The sequence below is a fragment of the Malania oleifera genome, chromosome 2, assembly GCF_029873635.1.
Source record: "Malania oleifera isolate guangnan ecotype guangnan chromosome 2, ASM2987363v1, whole genome shotgun sequence".
Taxonomy (NCBI): Eukaryota; Viridiplantae; Streptophyta; class Magnoliopsida; order Santalales; family Ximeniaceae; genus Malania; species Malania oleifera.
In genome coordinates, this window is record NC_080418.1 from 8,614,941 (window position 1) to 8,635,389 (window position 20,449).

At 37.0% G+C, this 20,449-nt stretch overlaps 1 protein-coding gene across 1 annotated transcript; it reads right to left on the reverse strand.

Annotated features, from left to right (window-relative positions):
• Positions 1–65: 65 nt before the first annotated feature.
• LOC131149233 (mitochondrial uncoupling protein 2) lies at positions 66–19,347 on the reverse strand. Its single transcript, XM_058099497.1, has 9 exons — positions 18,978–19,347; positions 17,940–18,158; positions 17,770–17,848; positions 2,798–2,931; positions 2,614–2,712; positions 2,397–2,501; positions 867–941; positions 618–704; positions 66–359 (listed from the first exon to the last, which is right to left on the reverse strand). Exons 1-9 carry the CDS (start codon positions 19,056–19,058, stop codon positions 330–332), a joined length of 909 nt encoding a protein of 302 aa, XP_057955480.1. The 5' UTR covers positions 19,059–19,347; the 3' UTR covers positions 66–329.
• Between the last annotated feature and the right edge of the window lie 1,102 nt (positions 19,348–20,449).

Below are 20,449 nucleotides of genomic sequence, written 5' to 3' on the forward strand. Positions count from 1 at the left end.
CACCCGTGAAGAATACCATACCATCGCTCTTTTAAGTCAAATTCGTCTAATCCCAAATCCATAAGTAGGAAATATTTTCATTTTTTAGTATATATTGAATTCATTACTCGTATAGTAGTGTTTCAATGTATAGTAGTGTTTCAATGACGGTAGGAAAAAATAATAATACAATCAATGAGAGAGAATGGGGGAAGACATACAAATACAACACAACAGCAGTGGGAACCTTGGTTGAGTTTCAAATAAAATCACCAACCAGTTGAAGATTCCAAGCAGAGGCTGTAGTCTTCCTACTGCTTTGCAGAAACCCAAATTCAAGAAAATAGATTTCATATTTCCCCCCTCAAGAATTTCTTTGCCTGACAGGAATACAGAAAGACACCAATTACATTTCTGGAAACAAGCAGGAAAAACATGGTTCATATGAAAGCTGTATATGGTCAAAAAAAATTAAAATTAAAAACAGCAGTCACAATGACAAGGTGGAAGTTTCACATTATCATGAAGTGCAACTATATAAACCATTTTCCAGAAGCATTAGCCAAACAATTGCCTAGTTGTAGATGAATAGAAACACTTATCCACCCAAATGCATGAACATAAATCATTGGCCTTACTTGCTCAAGAGAGAGAAACATTATCACATTCCATGATCCTAATCGGACAAAATTTGGAAAGAACCCCTTGTAGAAAGCGAAAGGTCCCTGCAAAACACCAACGGGTGTAAGTGATTTCTTCATACAGCAATGACTTTCAAAACAATGCTCCTTTTTGGTAACTGGCCTTCAAACAAAAGCCTTATCATCCATTACCGACATTATACATCATCACAATTGAATTCTTATGAAAACCAAAAATTATGCGACCTCATTCCGCAAAGTCTTGAAGAAACAATCCAAAGTGCTCTTGTAGGTTGAATCACCCATCATCCTAGACTTCACCTGAAATATAACAAAGTCCAAGTGGCCAATGAGTGGCTAGCCCATCCATAAAACATCAAATAAAATTTATTTGCAGGAGAATAAACCCAAAAATTTGCCGCTAAAAGAAAAGAATCATAATAAAAATTACAAGAAGAAGACAGGTTAAAGGAAGCATGTTACGCATCTAGGCCTGTTTAGTTTTGTTTCTTATTTTGCTTTGTTTGGATTTGTAGTCCTATTTTGGTTGGTTGTTGGTGTTGTTTTTGGGAGGCCATTAATGTCTTTTTTATCTGTTTTCTCCCAATGCTTGTCATGTAACCACGGTATTCCTCCGCCAAAAGTAAGGATATATCAATAAATAATTGGAGGTGCCGCCCTCCTTTAGTTGGGAAAAAAAAAAGGCATGTAACATCAATATGAAAAATATCTTAAGGTGAATATACAGTTTCTGATCTTTTTAGTAATATTTTTATAAGGTAAGTTCACAAACTTGAAATGCATAATGAACTTCACATAAACAAAAGTGGGATCAATCAGCTTTAGGTCACAGATAGAAAAAAAAGAGACATGGCATCATGATAGCAACATGGTACTGTAAGCTATTATTTTGGGGGACGAATCAAGACAGTTTATACTATAACTTCGTTAAGGCTAATTAAATTGTTTACGTAAAGGATGCACCATCAGTTATTTGAAATTATAAAAGGTTTCCTTTTGCACAGGTGGTTAATGATGGAGGTCATATTTCTGGAGAGATATAAACTTACAATATATCAAAGTGCAGCTCTGGAGAGAAGCACAACAAAGACAAAAAGTGCTCTTTTAGTCATTTTTGAATTGTCCATTCCTCGAATAAAATAGTCATCTAAATGTACACTTGAAATCCCAAACCAGGGCAATAAGATGACATAGTTTAAAACCAAGTTGTTTTTATGAAAAATACCAATTATTTAGAGATTATTGATTCAATCAGTAACTGACTAGTCACTCTAAATCCTGTGTTTCACTGAACAAAGTCTACAGGGAAATGGACAAATGAAGTGATGCAGGATGCAGGAAATTAAGAGGAAAGAATAGAAAATCAAAATAGAATAGAGACAAAACTCAATTAGGACTGAATGCCAATATTCCAATCTGCCCTCAAGGTTACACATTAAGACTTTATATAGGCTTTCTCCTAAAAGTAAATAAGTAAACAATCTTTTGAAATTAATATCAGATTCTAATTAAAAAAAAAACATGATATCAAATACTAAAAATTAAAACAACACGTAAATGTAAAATCTTCAAATCACAAAGACCCTAGATAATCTACTAGATTATTATCTTATAAAATCCTACTCTAAAAATTCTGCAAATATAGGAAAATCCTCAAAATAATAAACTACAAGATTGCTCAAATATCCTAAAAATACCAAACATTTCCATTGCAGGCCTTGAAGGCTGAAGCTCCTATTGCATAATGAAGCTTACCACATCGACGGGGGAACCAATACAGACTGCAAAGAAACCCGCACCAAGGCCTGCTATGAGATGAGTAAAAATACCATCTGTAAACCCTGGAATTTTCAAAATTGTCTGCATTAACATTAGACAGTCGTGGAATTCAATATATTAGAAATAGAACCCATTTACAATTATAACATAAAAAAATTCTTCCAAGTTAAACAGCTCAAACTCGAAAACTCACCTGCTTTATTTGATCATAACTGGCTAGTTCAGCAGCATTTATAATAGCATTTCGTGCAATATTAGGCCCAAGCCCAGTCCACAGGGCTCCAAGTCCTTCCTAAATGATGAATTAAATTCAGAATAAGCAAATCAACTATTAAACAAATCATACAAACAAACACAAACTTGACAAGGAAAATTACCTGTCTAACTATTGTATAATAAGCACTCAAAGCTCCTGAATAATGCCTTGGCAACCCCACTGGCAATCTTCCTTCAATTTGGAGTCGAACTTTTACCAAATCAGTTGGATTAGCCACTGCTATAGCTAGAGCACCTGTTTGATGTCAAAGTTCTCATTTTAGAAATCGAAAGGGAAAAGAATAGTGAAAAATATTTTTAGCATCTTTACCAAGGAGCTGTTAGATAATAAAACATATTTTGGATCCTTATTGTGAGCAAAATTCAATTCAATATTTCTTGTTATTATGCACGTCCCAATCTTACATTATATAATACAATCAACTATTATAAACAAGGAAATAATCCCCTTACAGAATAATATATAATCTTCTACATTTACCCACTTTCCTAATTTACTCATTATTCACAAAGATACTTGGGATTTTAACACTCCCCCTCAAGTTGAATCATAGATATTAATCATCTCCAACTTGCTAATGAGATCATCAAAGTTCTGTCGTGCCAACCCTTTCGTAAAGATATTTGCAGTTTGTTCCTTGGTAGGTACATAAGTCATACAGATAGTTCCTTCTTCAACTTTCTCTTTGATAAAATGTCGGTCCACTTCCACATGTTTAGTCCTGTCACGTTAAAGATTGAGAGAGATACTGATGGCTGTTTTGTTGTCACAATAGAGTTTGATAGGAAATTTCACCGGGACCTATAGTTCATCCAAGAGTTTTCGTAACCACAGTCCTTCACATATTCCTTGAGCAACTGCCCTGAACTTAGCTTCGGCACTACTACAAGCCACTACATTCCATTTTTTGCTTCTCCAAGTTATTAGATTTCCCCAGACGAATGTGCAATAACCGATGGTGGACCTTCTATCTTCCACTGATCCTACGCAATCTGCATCTATAAAGATCTCTACTTCCTTACTTTCACATTTCTTGAAGAAGAGTCCTTTGCCCGGGGAGCCCTTGAGATATTGAAGGATCTTGTACACAGCATCTAAATGAGCTTCTTTTGGTGAATGCATGTGTTGACTTACCACACTAACCGCAAATGTAATATATGGTCTGGTATGTGATAAGTAGATTAGCTTACCAACCAATCTCTGATATCTCTCCTTTTCAACAGGTATTCCACAGTCTTCGATCCTCTTTACTGCTTCAATTGGGGTTTCACTAGGTTTGCATCCAAGCATGTCAATTTCAATAAGGAGATCAGTGATATACTTTCGTTGAGAGACACTAATACCCTTTTTCGTTCTAGCAACTTCAATGCCCAAGAAGTACCGCATTTGTCTCAAGTCTTTAACTTCAAATTCAATAGCTAGAACTTTCTTCAATCTTTCCATCTCTACTGTATCATCCCCAATTAAGATTATATCGTCAACATATACTATTAGAATTGTTCTCTTACCTCTTTCAGACTGTTGGAAGAACAGGGTGAGATCAGATTGCCCTTGTCGATATCTTTGGTTCTTCATTACTTTTGTAAATATGTCAAACCATGCTCTAGGAGATTGCTTGAGTCCATACAAGGACTTCTTGAGTTTACACACTCTGTTTTCTTCACCTTTCTTACTGAAGCCTGGTGGTATTGTCATGTAGACTTCTTCTTCTAACTCGCCATTTAGAAATGCATTCTTAATGTCAAGTTGTTGTAGTGGCCAATCTAAGTTCGCTGCCAAGGACAAGAGGACCCGAACTGTATTCAAGTTTGCCACCGGTGCAAATGTCTCCGTATAGTCAATGTAGTAAGTCTTTGTAAATCCTTTTGCAACGAGTCGGGCTTTATATCATTCAACTGTCCCATCAGATTTATATTTCACTGTGAAGACCCATTTACAACCAACTAGCTTTTTCCCTCTCGGTAAATTCATTACATTCCAAGTTCCACTTTTCTCCAGGGCCCACATTTCCTCCATGACAGCCTCCCTCCATTTAGGTATTTCCAGAGCTTCCTGAATATTCTTTGGAATTCTCATCCTATCAAGGTTAGAGGCAAAAGCACAATATCCTGTAGACAAGTTTTTATAAGACATGTATTCAGATCAAGGATATTGAGTACATGACTTAGTTTGTTTTCTGACTGCAATAGTTAAATTGATGTCATCAGGTACAGGATTATCATAAGAGAGCTCATGACTATCTATTACCAAATCGAGATTGAGCGTGGACTTATGGTTGTTCGGAACCATCACCGGTTCCAACGCTCTTGGTGCCTTAGGTATGAGATTCTCCCTATTCTTTGTGTTTGGCTTTCTTGAGTAACAAGTATGTCTGTGTTGTTTTGCTTTCCTACATCTCCCCCTGAGGTTAAGTGCTATTTTGTGTTTGACAGGTCGGGAAGTGATGCAATGGGAGGCTCATGAGATGGGTCAAGGAATAAAGCAATGGGAGACTCAATAGATAGCACAGATTCAGTCGTAAAGAAGTCAAAGAACCGATCTTCACTCCATTTCTCCCCCGAAGGGAGGTCTTTGGGAAATAAGGAGTGGTTTCAAAGAATGTGACATCAAGTCTAACAAACATCCTTTTTGAGACAGGGTCATAGCATTTGTAGCCTTTTTGAGTAGGGGAGTAACCAATGAAGACACATTTTAACGGCACGAGGATCCAATTTATCCCGATGGTGAGCATGATGAACAAATGCAGTACAGCCAAAGATTTTCAGCAGAAGAATGGAGGGGAGTCGAGAGGTAGGAAAATGTTCCTGGAATTTCTGGAGAGGAGTGGCAAAGGAAAGTACTCGACTCGGCATTCGATTGATGAGATGTGTAGCTGTTAAGATGGCATCTCCCCAAAAATAGTTTTTCATGTTTGTAGTGAACATCAATGCCCGAGCTACTTCAAGTATATGTCTGTTTTTCGTTCAACAATCCCATTTTGTTGAGGGGTATCCACACAAGAACTCTGATGAACAATCCCATTTTCTTGAAGATAAGTTCCCAAAATATCATTAAAATATTTCGTATCATTATCAGTACGTAAAATTTGAATGCGAGTCTGGAATTGTGTTTAAATCATGGAATGAAAACTGACAAAAATGGAACGGACTTCAATTTTATCTTTCAACAAGTAAACCCAACAAAGACGAGTATGGTCATCAATAAAAGTAACAAACCATTTCGTATGGGTGCGATTGAGGGATCTTGAGGGTCCCCAAAAATCACTGTGAATCATAGTAAATGGATAGGATGGTTTGTATATGGATGTTGGGAAAGAAGCACGCCGGTGTTTTGCAACCTCACACACTTCACATTGAAACTCAGAAGACATTTTATTTGAATAGATAGAAGGAAACAAACGTTTTAAATATTGAAAATTTGGGTGACCCATCCTAGAATGCCATAACAAAAGTTCACTATCTCTAGAAATAGATGCAGAATCACAAATTGCAGTATTACATTGTTTACTCAAGCTTGCCTCCTCAAAGTAGTAGAGTACATCATACGCCTTAGCAGTGCCAATCGTCTTCCCTGATGATAAGTCCTAAAAAACACAATGAGATGAAATAAATTTAACAGAGCAATTGGAGTCTTTTGTTAACTGGCTGATGGATAACAAGTTGCAAGATAACTTGGGAACATGTAGGATAGATTTTAAAGTTACAGAGTCAGATATGCGAATACTTCCTTTACCGACAACTAGTAAGAGAGAACCATCTGCAATTTTGACTCTCAGATTTCCGGCATATGGTGAATAGGATTAAAACAGTTGATAAGAACCAGTCATATGATCAGATGCACCCAAGTCAATTATCCATGGTGATTTGTAACAGGATATAGTATTTAAGGTTGATAAATAATTACCTCAGTGAGCCAGAGAACCAGTGGAAGACCGACCCAATGTTTGAATTGAGGTAATCATTTTATATAGCTGATCCAACTGCTCAGGGCTGAATGCACTACTTGGAGTGGGATTATTGGTTTTTTGGCATTGTGATTTTTCAATTGAATTGTCAATCCTAGCTTGATACCCATGATTTTTTTTATATTGTCTCGGCTTCCAATCTGCAGGCTTTCCATGAATCTCCCAGCAGGTATCTTTTGAATGACCTGGCTTTCAACAGTGCTCGCACCATAATTTACCTTTTTGTGATCTTTGCTCGGATCCCGCAGAGCTTTTTGAAGTTAGGGCCAAGATGTCAGGCCCATTCGAATTTAGGGCTGGTATTTCAAGCCCAAAACAATCCGCCTGTGGCCTCAACATCACGCGTCATCGGCTCTCCTCCGTCCTTACTTCGGCGAACACCTTTCGGGTTTATGGCAGAGGTCGTCGGCCAAGAATTGTTCCCCATACGTCGTCCAGATCTCGGTTGAGGCCGGCCAAGAACTCGAAGACCCGTTCGTTTTCGAGTCGTTTTTTGTATCGTGCGCTGTCGCCAAAGCACTCCCATTCTTCTTCGATGCTCAGATCGAGCTCCTACCAAAGATGAGTCATCTCCATGAAATACTCAGTAACGCCTCTCTCACCTTGCCTCATCTGCCACAATCAGGTCTTGATCTCGAAAATCTGCGAGTAACTCTCGACGTCGGAATATGTCTCACGAACGGCGTCCCAAACGTCCTCGCCATTGGCAAGAACAAGTAGATTTTCCCGATTGATGGCCGCATCGAGTTGACGAGCCAAGCAGTGACCATGGAGTTTTCGGACCTCCATTTTTGCAAGGCTACAACATCGGTAGAGTCTAGTTTCCTCCGTTCGCCGGTAAGATAACCTAGCCTCCCTTTTCCTTCAATTACCAATTTTATGGATTGAGCCCACTCACGGAAATTTTTTCCATTTAATTTCTCCACTAAGAGTGGAAAGGCTGTGTTGTCTAGCCCATTCGAACCCCCAACGGATGTGCCGTTTGAGTTGTCGTCGATATTTTCAGAAGAGGTCGACCCTCTGCTGTTGACGGTGCCGCTGGCCATAGTTAGCTAAGGTTGAGAAACCCTAACTCTGATATCATGTGAGCGAAATTCAATTCAATATTTCTTGTATTATTTACATCCCAATCTCACATTATATAATACAATCAACTATTCTAAACAAGGAAATAATCACCCTACAGAATAATATATAATCTTCTACATTTACCCACTTTCCTAATTTACTCATTATTCACAAAGATACTTGGGATTTTAACACTTATTAAAGGGCTTAAGCTTTTAGGTCCAGTGGTTCTTCAATATGGCATAAAAGCTTCTTTAATGTAAAGACCCTGAATTTGAATCCTAAACTCCTATTCTATATTAAATTCGACACAAGGAACCTGATGAGAGTGTATTTGGTAATAAAACATACTCTTGAGCCCTCACTTAACAGCTTAAACCATTAGGTTTAGTGATTCCCCACCAGAAACAACTTATAAACTGATTGCTCAAATGCTGATAAAATTGCAAAAGGTTCGCAATGTGCTCCTGTTAAAGTTAAAGCAACAGTCTCTCTCATCATCATGCACACAAGAATAAGAGAAGTGTCCCTGGCTTTACTACGAAACATGATTTTATGAACTTGTCATGGTCTTTTCTTTTAAAGGAACAAGTTCAAGAACACCTATCCATGTGTAAAAAGGAAAGCACAATAGAATCAAATGTGCTTTATGTTGAAAATGAAATTCATACCACCTTATTTCATTGAAAAAGTATATTCAAAATTATCCATGTTATTTAGCTACCGACAAAGTGTAATGCACTAAATCTTTGTTATTTTGAAACAATGTTTACCTCCATGATATCATTGATGCCTTTGCAGGGGGGGGGGGTGTGGAAATCAGCAAATTAAGAAGGCCACAAAATCAGCAAATCAAAACACCAAAAAACCAGCAAATCAAATCAGCAGATCTCTAGGCTAGAAAATAGGAAACTGAAACTACTAGAATCTGAAATAGTAATTTCAGATTTTATTCAAAAAATAGAAGTTCCTAATTTATTCCCTAGAAATCCGACACCCCCCCCCCCCCCTCTCTCTCTCTCAAGTTGGAGCGTTGATATCTATTATGCCCAACTTGCTTACAAAGAGCTCAAAACTAGTTCTGAAAAGTCCTTTGGTGAAGATATCGGCTATTTGTTGAGTAATAGGAACAAAAGGCATGCAAACAACTCCACTATCAATCTTCTCTTTTATGAAGTGTCTGCAATCTCTACATGCTTCGTGCGATCATGTTGCATTGGATTTTGAGCAATACTTATGGCAGCTTTGTTGTCACAATACAACTTAATCGGCATGTTCACTAGCATCCGCAGCTCTTCAAGAATTCTCTTCAGCCATAGCATCTCACAAACTCCGTTAGCCATAGCCCTATATTCTGCCTCGGCACTGCTCCTTGCAACCACATTCTGTTTCTTGTTTTGCCATGTGACCATATTTCCCCAAACATAAGTACAGTATCCTAACGTAGATCTCCTATCAATAACTAAGCCTGCCCAATCTGCACCAGTGTATGCCTCTATGTTCTACTGTGTGGTCTTCTGGAAGAGTAAACCCTTGCCTGGTGTACTTTTCAAGTATTCTAAGAATCCAATAAATTGCTTCAAGATGTTTCTCGTAGGGTCAATGCATAAACTGGCTTACCAAACTCACGGCAAAAGCAATATCGGGTCGTGTATGTGATAAGTAAATTAACTTTCCCACCAACTTTTGATACCTAGTTGTATTCACTGGATCACCTTCCTTGTCATCTCCAAGTTTTTGACAAGGATCTATTGGAGTGTCTGCTAGCCTACAACCGTTCATCCCGGTCTCCTTAAGGAGGTCAAGGACATACTTCCGTTGGGAGACAACAATCCCTTTCTTCGACCGAGCAACTCCATTCCAAGGAAATACCTCAGAGATCCTAAGTCCTTGATCTCAAATGTTGATGAGAGGGAAGTCTTCAATCAGTTCATCTCAAGTACGTCATCTCCAGTAAGAATTATATCATCTACATACACAAACAGTTTCGCCATCTTCCCATCCTGTGAATGTCTTATAAACATCGTATGATCACCTTGCCATCGAGTATACCCCTAACTTTTAACAAACTGAGTGAATTTCTCAAACCAGGCTCTTGGTGACTATTTTGACCCATATAAGGACTTCTTCTATTTACACACCTTTGTGCCAAACTTTTCACCAAATCCTGGAGGTGCATCCGTGTACACTTCCTCCTCCAGGTCTCCATTAAGAAATGCATTTTTTACGTCCAACTATTGCAAAGGCCAGTCACGATTAGCTGCAAGTGACAAAAGAACTCTTACAGAGTTTAGCTTTACAACTAGGGCGAATGTCTCCAAGTAATCAATGCCATAGGTTTGAGTGTATCCCTTGGCGACCAATCAAGCTTTATACCATTCTAGAGAACCATCAGATTTATAATTGACTATAAACACCCATTCGCACCCTACAATTGTCTTTCCTCTTGGTAGATCAACTAACTCCCACGTGCCATTTTTTTCAAGAGCTTTCATCTCCTCAAAGATAGCCTCCTTCCACTCAGGAACTTTCAAAGCATCCTACACGGTATTAGGAATCTCTATAAAAGACAATTGTGCTGTAAAACCACGAAAAATAGGTGAGAAATTTTCACATGACACATAATTGGACAATGGATGTTGGGTGTAAGACCTCACACTCTTCCGGACAGAAATGGGACGTTCAGAATCATCAAAATCAGGATTGGAACCAGACTCGGGTTCAAAACTAGAGGACTCAGAACTCGAAGATGAAATGGACTGAACATGAGGTAAAGGCTCGGTGAGGACATTACCTGGAGGGTTTACAGAATCTAGACAGTGTAAAGGATTGGAAGACCCTTTCTTTCGAGTTGTCCTCTGTCGCGAGTAGACAATGTCAAATGGTACCAACGCTGCAGTGTTTTTTTCTATTTCTCCTTTGTTAGTCATTATAGGATCATGAACATCATGGGATGGCACTGTAGGAAGACATGCCTTTTCAGTATCTTAAAAACTCAACTCACTTTCTCCTGGTATAATAAAGCTTGGGTTTTCAGGTTGAATAATCAAAATTGGAGAAGGGTCATTTTGCAAGTCTTCGGCTTGGAAAAAATCATGAAACACAGCCGAATCTTTGTTTTGGTCCCCCCCCCCCCCTTGAAGATGAGGTGTAAAATAGGGATGTAATTCAAAGAATATAACATCCATGGTAACAAATATTTTTTTGGAAATGGGTTCAAAACATTTATACCCCTTTTGAGTGGGAGCATAACCAACAAACACACATTTTGTGGCTCGGGATTCAAGTTTTCCTCGATTATGACTATGAATATGAACAAAAGCAGTACAGCCAAATATCTTTAGTGCTAAAGAAGAAGACAGCCGATTTGTTGGATAAAACTTTTGAAAAACAAAAAAAAAATGTTTCAAAGCTTAAAACCTTATTAGGTGTTCTATTTATGAGATATGCAGCAGTAAGAACGGCTTCACCCCAAAGATATTTAGGTACCTGATTGGTAAAAAGCAATGCCCGAGCTACTTCCAATAAGTGTTTGTTTTTTCTTTTAGCCAAACCATTTTGTTGCGGAGTGTCAACACAAGAGCTTTGATAAACAATTCCTTTTTCAAGAAAAATTGGCCCAAAATGTTTTTAAAATGTTCTCGACCATTGTCACTCTGCAATATTTGAATATTTTTTTGAAATTGTGTTTGTACCATGGTGTAAAAATTTTTGAAAATTGTTTCCGCTTCAGATTTTTCCTTTGTCAAATAAACCCAACTTAATCTCGTGTGATCATCAATAAAGGTCACAAACCATTTTTTTCCATAATACATAGATGTTCTACATGGGCCCCAAATATCACTATGAATCACAGCAAATGGTATAGTTGGTTTGTAGGGTTGGGTGGAAAAGGATACACGATGATGTTTAGCAAACTGACAAACTTCACATTGAAAAGAAGATGAGACTTTTATTCCAAAATAAATTGGGAAACAAGTATTTTAAATATTGAAAACTAGGATGGCCTAACCTATAATGCCATAACATGATATCATTATCTTTGAAAATTTGACATTGTCTACTCGAGTTAGGTCCATCGTCAAAACAATAGAGTCCATCTTTTTCCTTAGCAATGCCAATCATCCTCCTCGTGGTGAATTCCTAAAACTCACAATAAGAAGAGTAGAAATTAGCTTGACATTGATGATCAGAGGTAATTTTACTAATGGACAACAAATTGCGAGACAAATTTGGAACATGAAGCACATCATGGAAAGTTAACAACGAAGTGAGTTTGACAGTTCCTATCCCGGCAATTACCGAGAGTGAACCATCTGCAATTTTGACCTTTTTATTGCCTGCACACGGATTATAGGATGAGAACAATTTGGAGCAACCAGTCATATGATCAGTTGCACCAGAATCAATTATCCAAGAATGAACAAAATTATGAATAACACCTAAAAACGCAGTAGCAAGAGAATTACTCTTTTGTACCAAAGAACATAACGGAGTTAAAGACAGTTTTGGAGATTGAAACAATTTGTACAAATGCTCTAATTGCTCCTTGGTAAAAGGGAATGCATCCGAGTTGGTAGAAGGCTACTGAGTCTCCTGAGCAGTGGCTTGGTAGGCATGACTATCACGTTTGGATTTGGCTTCCAATTTGCTGGTTTACCATGAAGCTTCCAACACGTCTCCTTCGTATGCTACGGTTTTTTGCAATGCTCGCACCATGGTTTCTTACACCCATTCGAGTTTTGTAACCGTTAGATAAAGGGCTGAATTATGGGAATAGTAATCAGCAGATACAGACTTGGAAGGAATAGTAGGATTAGGCGGAATGGTTTCAAAAGTACCGGAAGAGCCGATAGGATTTCTTTGGGCGCCAGTCATCGCCTACTTATACTACATCATCAAAAGAAAGAACAAAATAGAAAAAGAGCATGAGGCTCTGATACCATGAAGGATTTTTTAGAAAAGAATAACCATTCTTATTGAATTTCAAGAGACACAATTACAAGATAAAAAGTAGAGGACGACCACCAAATTAGGAAAGCCACAAAATCAGCAAATCAAATCAGCAGATCTCTAGGCTAGAAAACAGCAAACTAAAACTACTAGAATCTGAAATAGTAATTTCAGATTTTATTCAAAAAATAGAATTTCCTAATTTATTCCCTAGAAATCTGACACTTTTGTTAGATCAACCAAAAGTTCTGTCAAAATTCAGGGTTAGTTGCAAAGATAAAACTAAAGTCCACTGTAGGCCCACGCTAAAATGTGTAACCAATGTAGGTTCGGACATTGACCTAAGGATAACTCACACATCATCATAGCACAATCAGCTCATACCCACTTAGCTTCTAGCATGCATATACCCTAGAAAACACCCTAACAGTGGCATATTCCCTCTATTAACCACTTGGACACCTGGCACAATGGGAAAATTGGGGTAAATAAAAAAATAAAAAAAAGGAGAGATTCTAACACCAGCACATGGAATAATGAAAGGAAGGTGAATTCAGTTTTGACCGAGAGGATGGGCACACACCTGCCTATAAAAGGCTCTAGCCTCTTATGAAAAGGGGACTCAGAGAGAACAATGAAAATTTTCAGAGAGCAAGAAAGAAAGGAAAAAAAAAAATGTTCAGACAACCAATGCAGAAGCTTGAAGAAGGAAGAAAATACAAAGCAAAGTACTGGCGTCCTGCAGAGAACTATAAAGCGTCGAAGAGGAAAATAGGAAATCAGCAGGGGAGAAGATCTGATTTCAGAAAAGAGATCAAGTGCTAGAAGCTTAGGTTTCTCTTAACCTTTAATTTCTTATGTTCTCTCTTCGGAATGGAGCATGATAAAGAGTATTTGTGCTGTTGGCAGAAATGAATTTTATTTGAATGCATTGTTGATTTAAATATGACTTTGTGCATGGAGTGTTCTTGATCTGAGCATGATTGAATGATTAAACTGTTTAGATGTTGAGTTTGAGCGAAATTGAGCATGTTAGTCGGTTTAGATTTCAATTTGAGCATGTTTGAATATAAGCTTTAATTCTGTGGTCTCTGTTGATGTTAACCATAGGCTTGGAATCTCGGGAGATTGACCGGTGGTAGGATGAGTGTTGGCGTTCTAGAATCTGGGTGTTAGACTAAGAGAGAAACTGAGAAAGAAAACAGAGAAAGAAAAAGAGAACAGAGCAATAAGAGAGAGAGAGAGAGAGGAGAGACAAAACAAAGGGAACAGAGTAAGGAGAGAGAGAGAGAGAGAGAGAGAGAAAGAGGAGGCAGAAAACAGAAAGAACAGCACAGGATAGAGAGAGATTGGTAAAAAAAAAAAAAGAACAGAAAACAGAGAGAACAGAGAAGGATAGAGACAGAGTGGTGAAAAAACAGACAGAGAGAGAGAACAGAGAAGGATAGAGTGAGAGTGGTGAAAAAGCAGACAGAGAGAAACTGAGAAAGAAAACAGAGCACAGAGAGAAAAACAGAAAAATGAGAGGGAAAAACAGGTACAACAGAGAGAGAGAGAGTGACAGATCGCCGGAAAAGGCTCTGGCAACCTCTAGCGGTAGCCTGCAAGGTCAGTCGACGGCATAGGAAGGCAGATGGCAGTGACAGGTGCCCCGCAGCGACGGGATGGGCGCCATCCCCCCTTTTTCCCGCACATACGTGCTTGAGGAAGGAGAAAGGAAGGGAAAACCCCTCCTAGCGACGCACGACACGCACCATGTGTCAGCACACAATACAGCATCAGTTTCCCACGCATTTCACCGAGATTTGGTCGGGTTGACCGGGTTTAATCTGAGTCCCCCCCCACATTTGGACCTAACCAGGTTCGGGCAAGATTTTTTTTTCATTTTTATACTATTTTATGTTATAAAAAGAAAATTGCATTTTAAATTCATTAAAAAAATCGAAATAAATACAGAAAAGTCTTAGATAGGAAGTTTTGGGGTTTTTTGAAATTAAAAACAAATCATTAAATAAAAATTTAAAAATAGATCAAATTGAGAAATTTTCTTTAAAAATCAAAAAAAATAATTTAAAATGACAATCAATGCATAAAAATAAATAAATAAAAATTGGGAGTTAAGAAATTCAGAAAAAATATTAAAAATCATTAAAAATAGAGAAATTTGAGAAAAATCCTTTAAAAATCATTAAAGTTGTAGAAAATACCAAAAAAATAGAGAAAATTTTCTAGGACATTCCGTAACTGTTTTTAGTCATTTTTCAGCATATTTTTTATGTTTTATGATTTCTTTTACATGATTTAGTGTCTCTTCTTGATGTTTGTTTGCATAAATGTTTGTATTTGTGCATGTGTATGCACATGCGTGCACCACTATGAGGAGGAACTTAATAAAACATGATTATGTAATCCTCAATCATCTCTTGAGGGGCAGAGGGTCTAGCAGAGTCACTTCAAATTCACTCGATGGTGATTTTATAAAACTTTCTAATTATTGTGTACACATGTCATGTTTGTCAGCATGTGTGTTTTGCATGTTTGTTTGCATGTATGATCATATGTAGTTTGCATGTTGTTTGCATGTGTGTTTCGCGTATTTGTTTGCGTTTATGTTTGCATGTGTGTCAGCTTAGCTTGTTTGCTTGCATGTCCCTATTACCTCTGCATGTAATTGTGTGTTGTCTTACAACAACAAAACCAAGCCTTGAGTCCCACTAGGTGGGATCAGCTATATGAATCTTTTTTCACCAATTTATATGACCATGGACCATTTCTTTTGACAAATTTAGGGCTATTAAATCCTTACCATCTCATTCCAAATTATTTTAGGTCTACTCCTACCCTTTCTACTACCCCCACAATAATTAACTCACTCTTCCTCACTTGCACACTATGTGGCCTACGTTGCAAGTATCCAAACCATCTGAGTTGTCCCTCCCTTATCTTCTATAGGAGCTACACCAAACTTACCGTGAATATGTTCATTACTTAATTTATCTTTCAGTATTATACCACTCGTCCATCTAAGCATTTTCATCTCAGCAACTTTTACTTTTTGGATAATTTGTTTCTTCGACACCCAACATTCTGATCCATATACCATAACTGGTCTTATAGCCGTCCTATAAAACTTCCCAGGTAATTTTAAAGGTATTCTACGATCACAAAGAACACTTGAAGCACTTCTCCATTTTACCCAACCTGCTTTAACTCTATGCATTACATCATCTTCAATTTCTCCTTCAGCTTGCATAATAAACCCAAGGTATCGAAATCTACAAGTGTTATTTATTTCTTCATCATCAAGTTTAACTTTGTCTCCAATATTCCTTTTGTCATTACTAAAATTACATTTCATATATTCTGTCTTATTTCTACTTATCCTAAAGCCTCTAGATTTCAAAGCTTCTCTCCATAATTCTAACTCAACCTCTACTTCGCCCCTAATTTCATCAATCAATACAATATCATCTGCAAACAACATACACAATGGAACTTCATTTTGAATGCTCTTAGTCAATTGGACCATCACTAAAGCAAAGGATAAAGGCTCAAAGTAGATCTTAATTGTGTGTTGTCTTGATGTGAATAAATCAACATTCATAATAAACTTCACTCTAGCCTTGGGGGGTTATGTCTTCACATGCCTTTGAGAACCTGGAGGTTAAAGGGGTTTTAATCTCACGTAGTCACGTAAGCTCTCCCAATATTAAAAGGTCGAGTAAATAAGACATTAAAATTGAGAAAACACAATAAATGATCGATCCTCTTAGGTAATCTTCAGGGGTTGTATCATTGTATGAGTTTGAGAATCTTGAGGTGAGGGTAGTTTATGTCTTTCACAGAGCTATCCAATATTTAAAGGATTGGTATTTGAACAAAATGGAAGAATTTAAGTCTTAATTGGTTAATTTTGAAGGTAATCTAAGTCTAAGCAAGTACCATTTGTTGGACAAGTGTTCAAGGAGTGCTAATACTTTTCCCTCACATAACCATACAGTCTATATTCCCAAATCCAACCTAATGACGCAGACCATTGACTGTCAATTTCCTTGGACCTAGTATAGCTTAGAGACACATGAACTGTTAGTAAATTAATTAGGTGTTCTAACCTCACCTAAGATTAAAAAGGTTAGTGGTGACTCCATTGGATTATATATTTGAACCCATTTCTCACCCCCATGTATTATACCCATTTGATTTCAAGGTTGCCCTCGGTTGAGGCGATTTGGAGATTTACCCCTCCTATAGGAAGTGGCCCTACAGAACGTTGCGACAAGTCATTTAAGTGAAACTTTATTACGCTGCAAATTGTTAGGCTAAGGAGCTTTTTCATGGCCTATTATTAGAGATGAGAATGCATTATTCTACCTATTTTCAATTCCCTTTTCACCATGTGTAGGTCAGATACTCCACCTTTCATCCATCGAAATGACAATCTTTTTATTTGCTATTAAAGGGATAAAGGAAGACACAATGCACAATACTAGTTGGATTTTAGGTATCCAAGTAATAGTATAGATGAATTAGTCAATTGCAGTTCTTTTGGGCCACCAAGTGTCTTTATAGGCCTACACTATCAACGTCTCCAACCTACTCATGCAAAGCCAACAACTCCCATTACCTTTGAAATATAACAATAAGGTGTGTTTATCCATACTATCCTATGGATTTGAACATGCATAAAAGACTTGCACACTTCAGTGGGCTATATTACAAATTACTTGTAGGCATCATTCTACACCTTGATACACTAAGGAAATGAATAAATCCTTGTAAACATGCTAAATAATGAATTAGGTGATTGAAGAATCTTTACAAAATTAGGCACGTAAGAGAAGGGATGAAAGCTATACCACTTCTCTTACCAGGGCTAAAAATATAAATGAAGAAACCAAAAAGGGTATGAAATTCAGTTATATTTTCCAACTTCCAATGTAGCAATTCAGTTTCCATGTTGATGTTTGAAAACCAATCAGTTTGGTTTAGCTTCAGTTTGTATAAGATAAAAACTGGCCAAAACTGAACTGACTGAAGTTATGGCATGAAGACCCTAGAGCAGCAGAACAGTAACCAAACATGCTTACCAGCAGTTAGAGCAGCAAGAATCTTTTGGAACAAAGGAACAGTTCCAACAAAGTCACTGCTAACAAAAACAGACTTGACCTGTCCAAGATCAAATTGTGCATAAACATCAGCAAAGTGCAAATATGTAAAGAATTAAATAATTTCACGATAGAAAAAAGTTCAAACTCACAAAATCATACAAGCCAATTCTTAAACCTCCATAAAGACACTGGCGATGTAATCCAGGTATGATGCCTTTCCAAAGTGCTGATAACCCTTCTTCCCTAGCAATAGTTGCAATAGTACTCAGCATGCCCCGATATTTCGGAACAGCCACTTCGTCCCCAATAGCTACTTTCTTTTGGAGTTGAAGCCTAACTTTAGCAGTGTCTAAAGGAAGAGTACATAGCTGCACAATTTTTTATGTGCAAGATAATAAGCAACAGATAGCTTAAGACAAACTCACAAGTACAAATCTGCAATGGCTAAATAATTTTTACTTAATAGATAGGTAACAAACTAACAATACAGCTGAAAAGAAAACAATGCAAATTGAGCCTACTTGGTTCCGACAGAAGGATGATCATGCTCACAACAATTTACCATCCCAAGAGAGTTCTGAAAAAGGTCCTCTCATTTGACTCATGCTTGAATATAGAAAGGAAATTGTCCCCAGATTTTGTTACTAGAATGTATGAAACTTGTAGAATATTCCAAATTCCCAGCAATGAGCCAAGACCTAAAATTCGATGACAGAATAGCAGCCACATTTATGGTATAATGAAACGACAAGCCACAAAAATCATTTCCATAACCTCCCACCCAGGCAATGCTAAAAATACATTCGATAATTTTAGATAGCACGTAGTCAACTACCCTGGAGCTGAGAAGTTGTTAATACTATACAGTTCGGCCTACTATTATCCGTGACCAGAAATGGTTGTCCTTCGATAAGTTACAATTTGTTCTCAGATTTAACTGCGCTGCATTTCACGTCCGGAGAGGGGAACAAGTTATCGCCAAGCAAATTAGGCATTTTAGACGTAAAAAATACCAGTATAGATCTAAATTAGTCAAAACAAAGCGTAAAACAGAATAATCATACTGCAAATGTGTGATTCTTGAGTAATCGAATTTAAAATCAGCAAGTTCATCAAAGCAGTGGCTAAGCACGCAAATGCATGGAGAGTAATCCGCTGAACCGAACACGAGCTAACATAATATGCACCTCGGCGAAACAAGCTGCGAAGGCGCTGCAAACGAATGTTCCAAAGAATGAAATCTCCGCCTTGGAACCGAGATCTGCCATCGCTAAATCAGAGACAATGCGCAAAGAGGATCGGAATGAAGAAGGAGAAGTGAACTAGGGTTTTAAGTAGAGAGATGATTAGGAAGAAAGAGCGCATGAAGAACGCCCTTCAATGGCGATCGATTGGTCCGTACTTCGTCGTTATTTTCTTTTTTCTTTTTTTTCATTTATATATGTTTACTTTGTGCAATGTGAATCGCGAAATGATAGCTCCTTCCCCGTAATATATGAATCTGTGTTTGATATGGTAGCATCAGAGTTTCAACATAGCATTTAAATTTTCGTCGGCAGAATTCAGGTGGGGTCTACGTTCCAAATTTTAATTTTGGCTAATTTCATTTTGCCCCTGAAGTTTAGGATATTTTCCTCCCCACCCCACCACGAGAATAAACCATGTAATTTTTATTCAAAGTTTTAAAACTACTTACAAAATTTTCTCCTAAATTGGATTAATTTTAATAATTTAAAGGACAAAAAACACTCATCTTCCTTAAGTTTAACAAAGAGACAATAACCTCTTGAGATTTTAAAATTTTCATTGACCTCTCCTAAGGTTTTAAATATGAAGCAAACATTCCCTAAGGTTTGCCAAAAAGATACAAATATCCCCTCAAAAAACTTATTTTTTATAAAATGTAAATGGAGGTTTACACCTTTTTAATAAATTTTAAGGAAGGTATCTAGAATTCTTAAAATTTCAATAGACATTGTGAGATTTTTGAAACCTCATGGAGATTAATATCTTTTTATCAAACCTCAGGTCTCTTTTACCTTAATTTAAAATATTTAGTAAAAGTGTCTCCTAAATTAAATTGATCTTAATAATTTAAAATGTTTAATTTCAAACTATTACCAAAGTTTAGACGCCTACTTTTGACTAGTTTATTCTAAAAACAAGGCGCCTACAAAGTGGACGAACCTAAATTTTAGTTAAATTTATGTTACAAAAAAAAAAAAATGCTTGCACTCTAGTTAAATATGATTATATTCTTCTTCTATTTTTTGTGATATTTCAAGATATTAGGAGATTAAAGAGTTCCTTAGTCAATTATATGAAACAAAGGATTCTTATTTTTTTTCAATTATTTACTATGTGAATGTCCCTCCTAATCATTGTGGCTGATTGTTACCCAACTCAGGCCAATACATATAATATCCTTGGTAATATTTTGTTATCTTTCTTAATTCTTAAATTTTATTTTTCATTTATTAGATCATACAAAATAAACTTGATAAAATTGAGGATGACATGTGTTTCGTGGATAGTGACGCGACTCACACAATTTTTCGTGTTAAAAAAATATTACTTGCAATTAATATTGGCTGAAATTCATGTTAATACAATGTCTGACTCTGCTAATGTAATAGAAGGTTCTGTAAGAGTTCATATT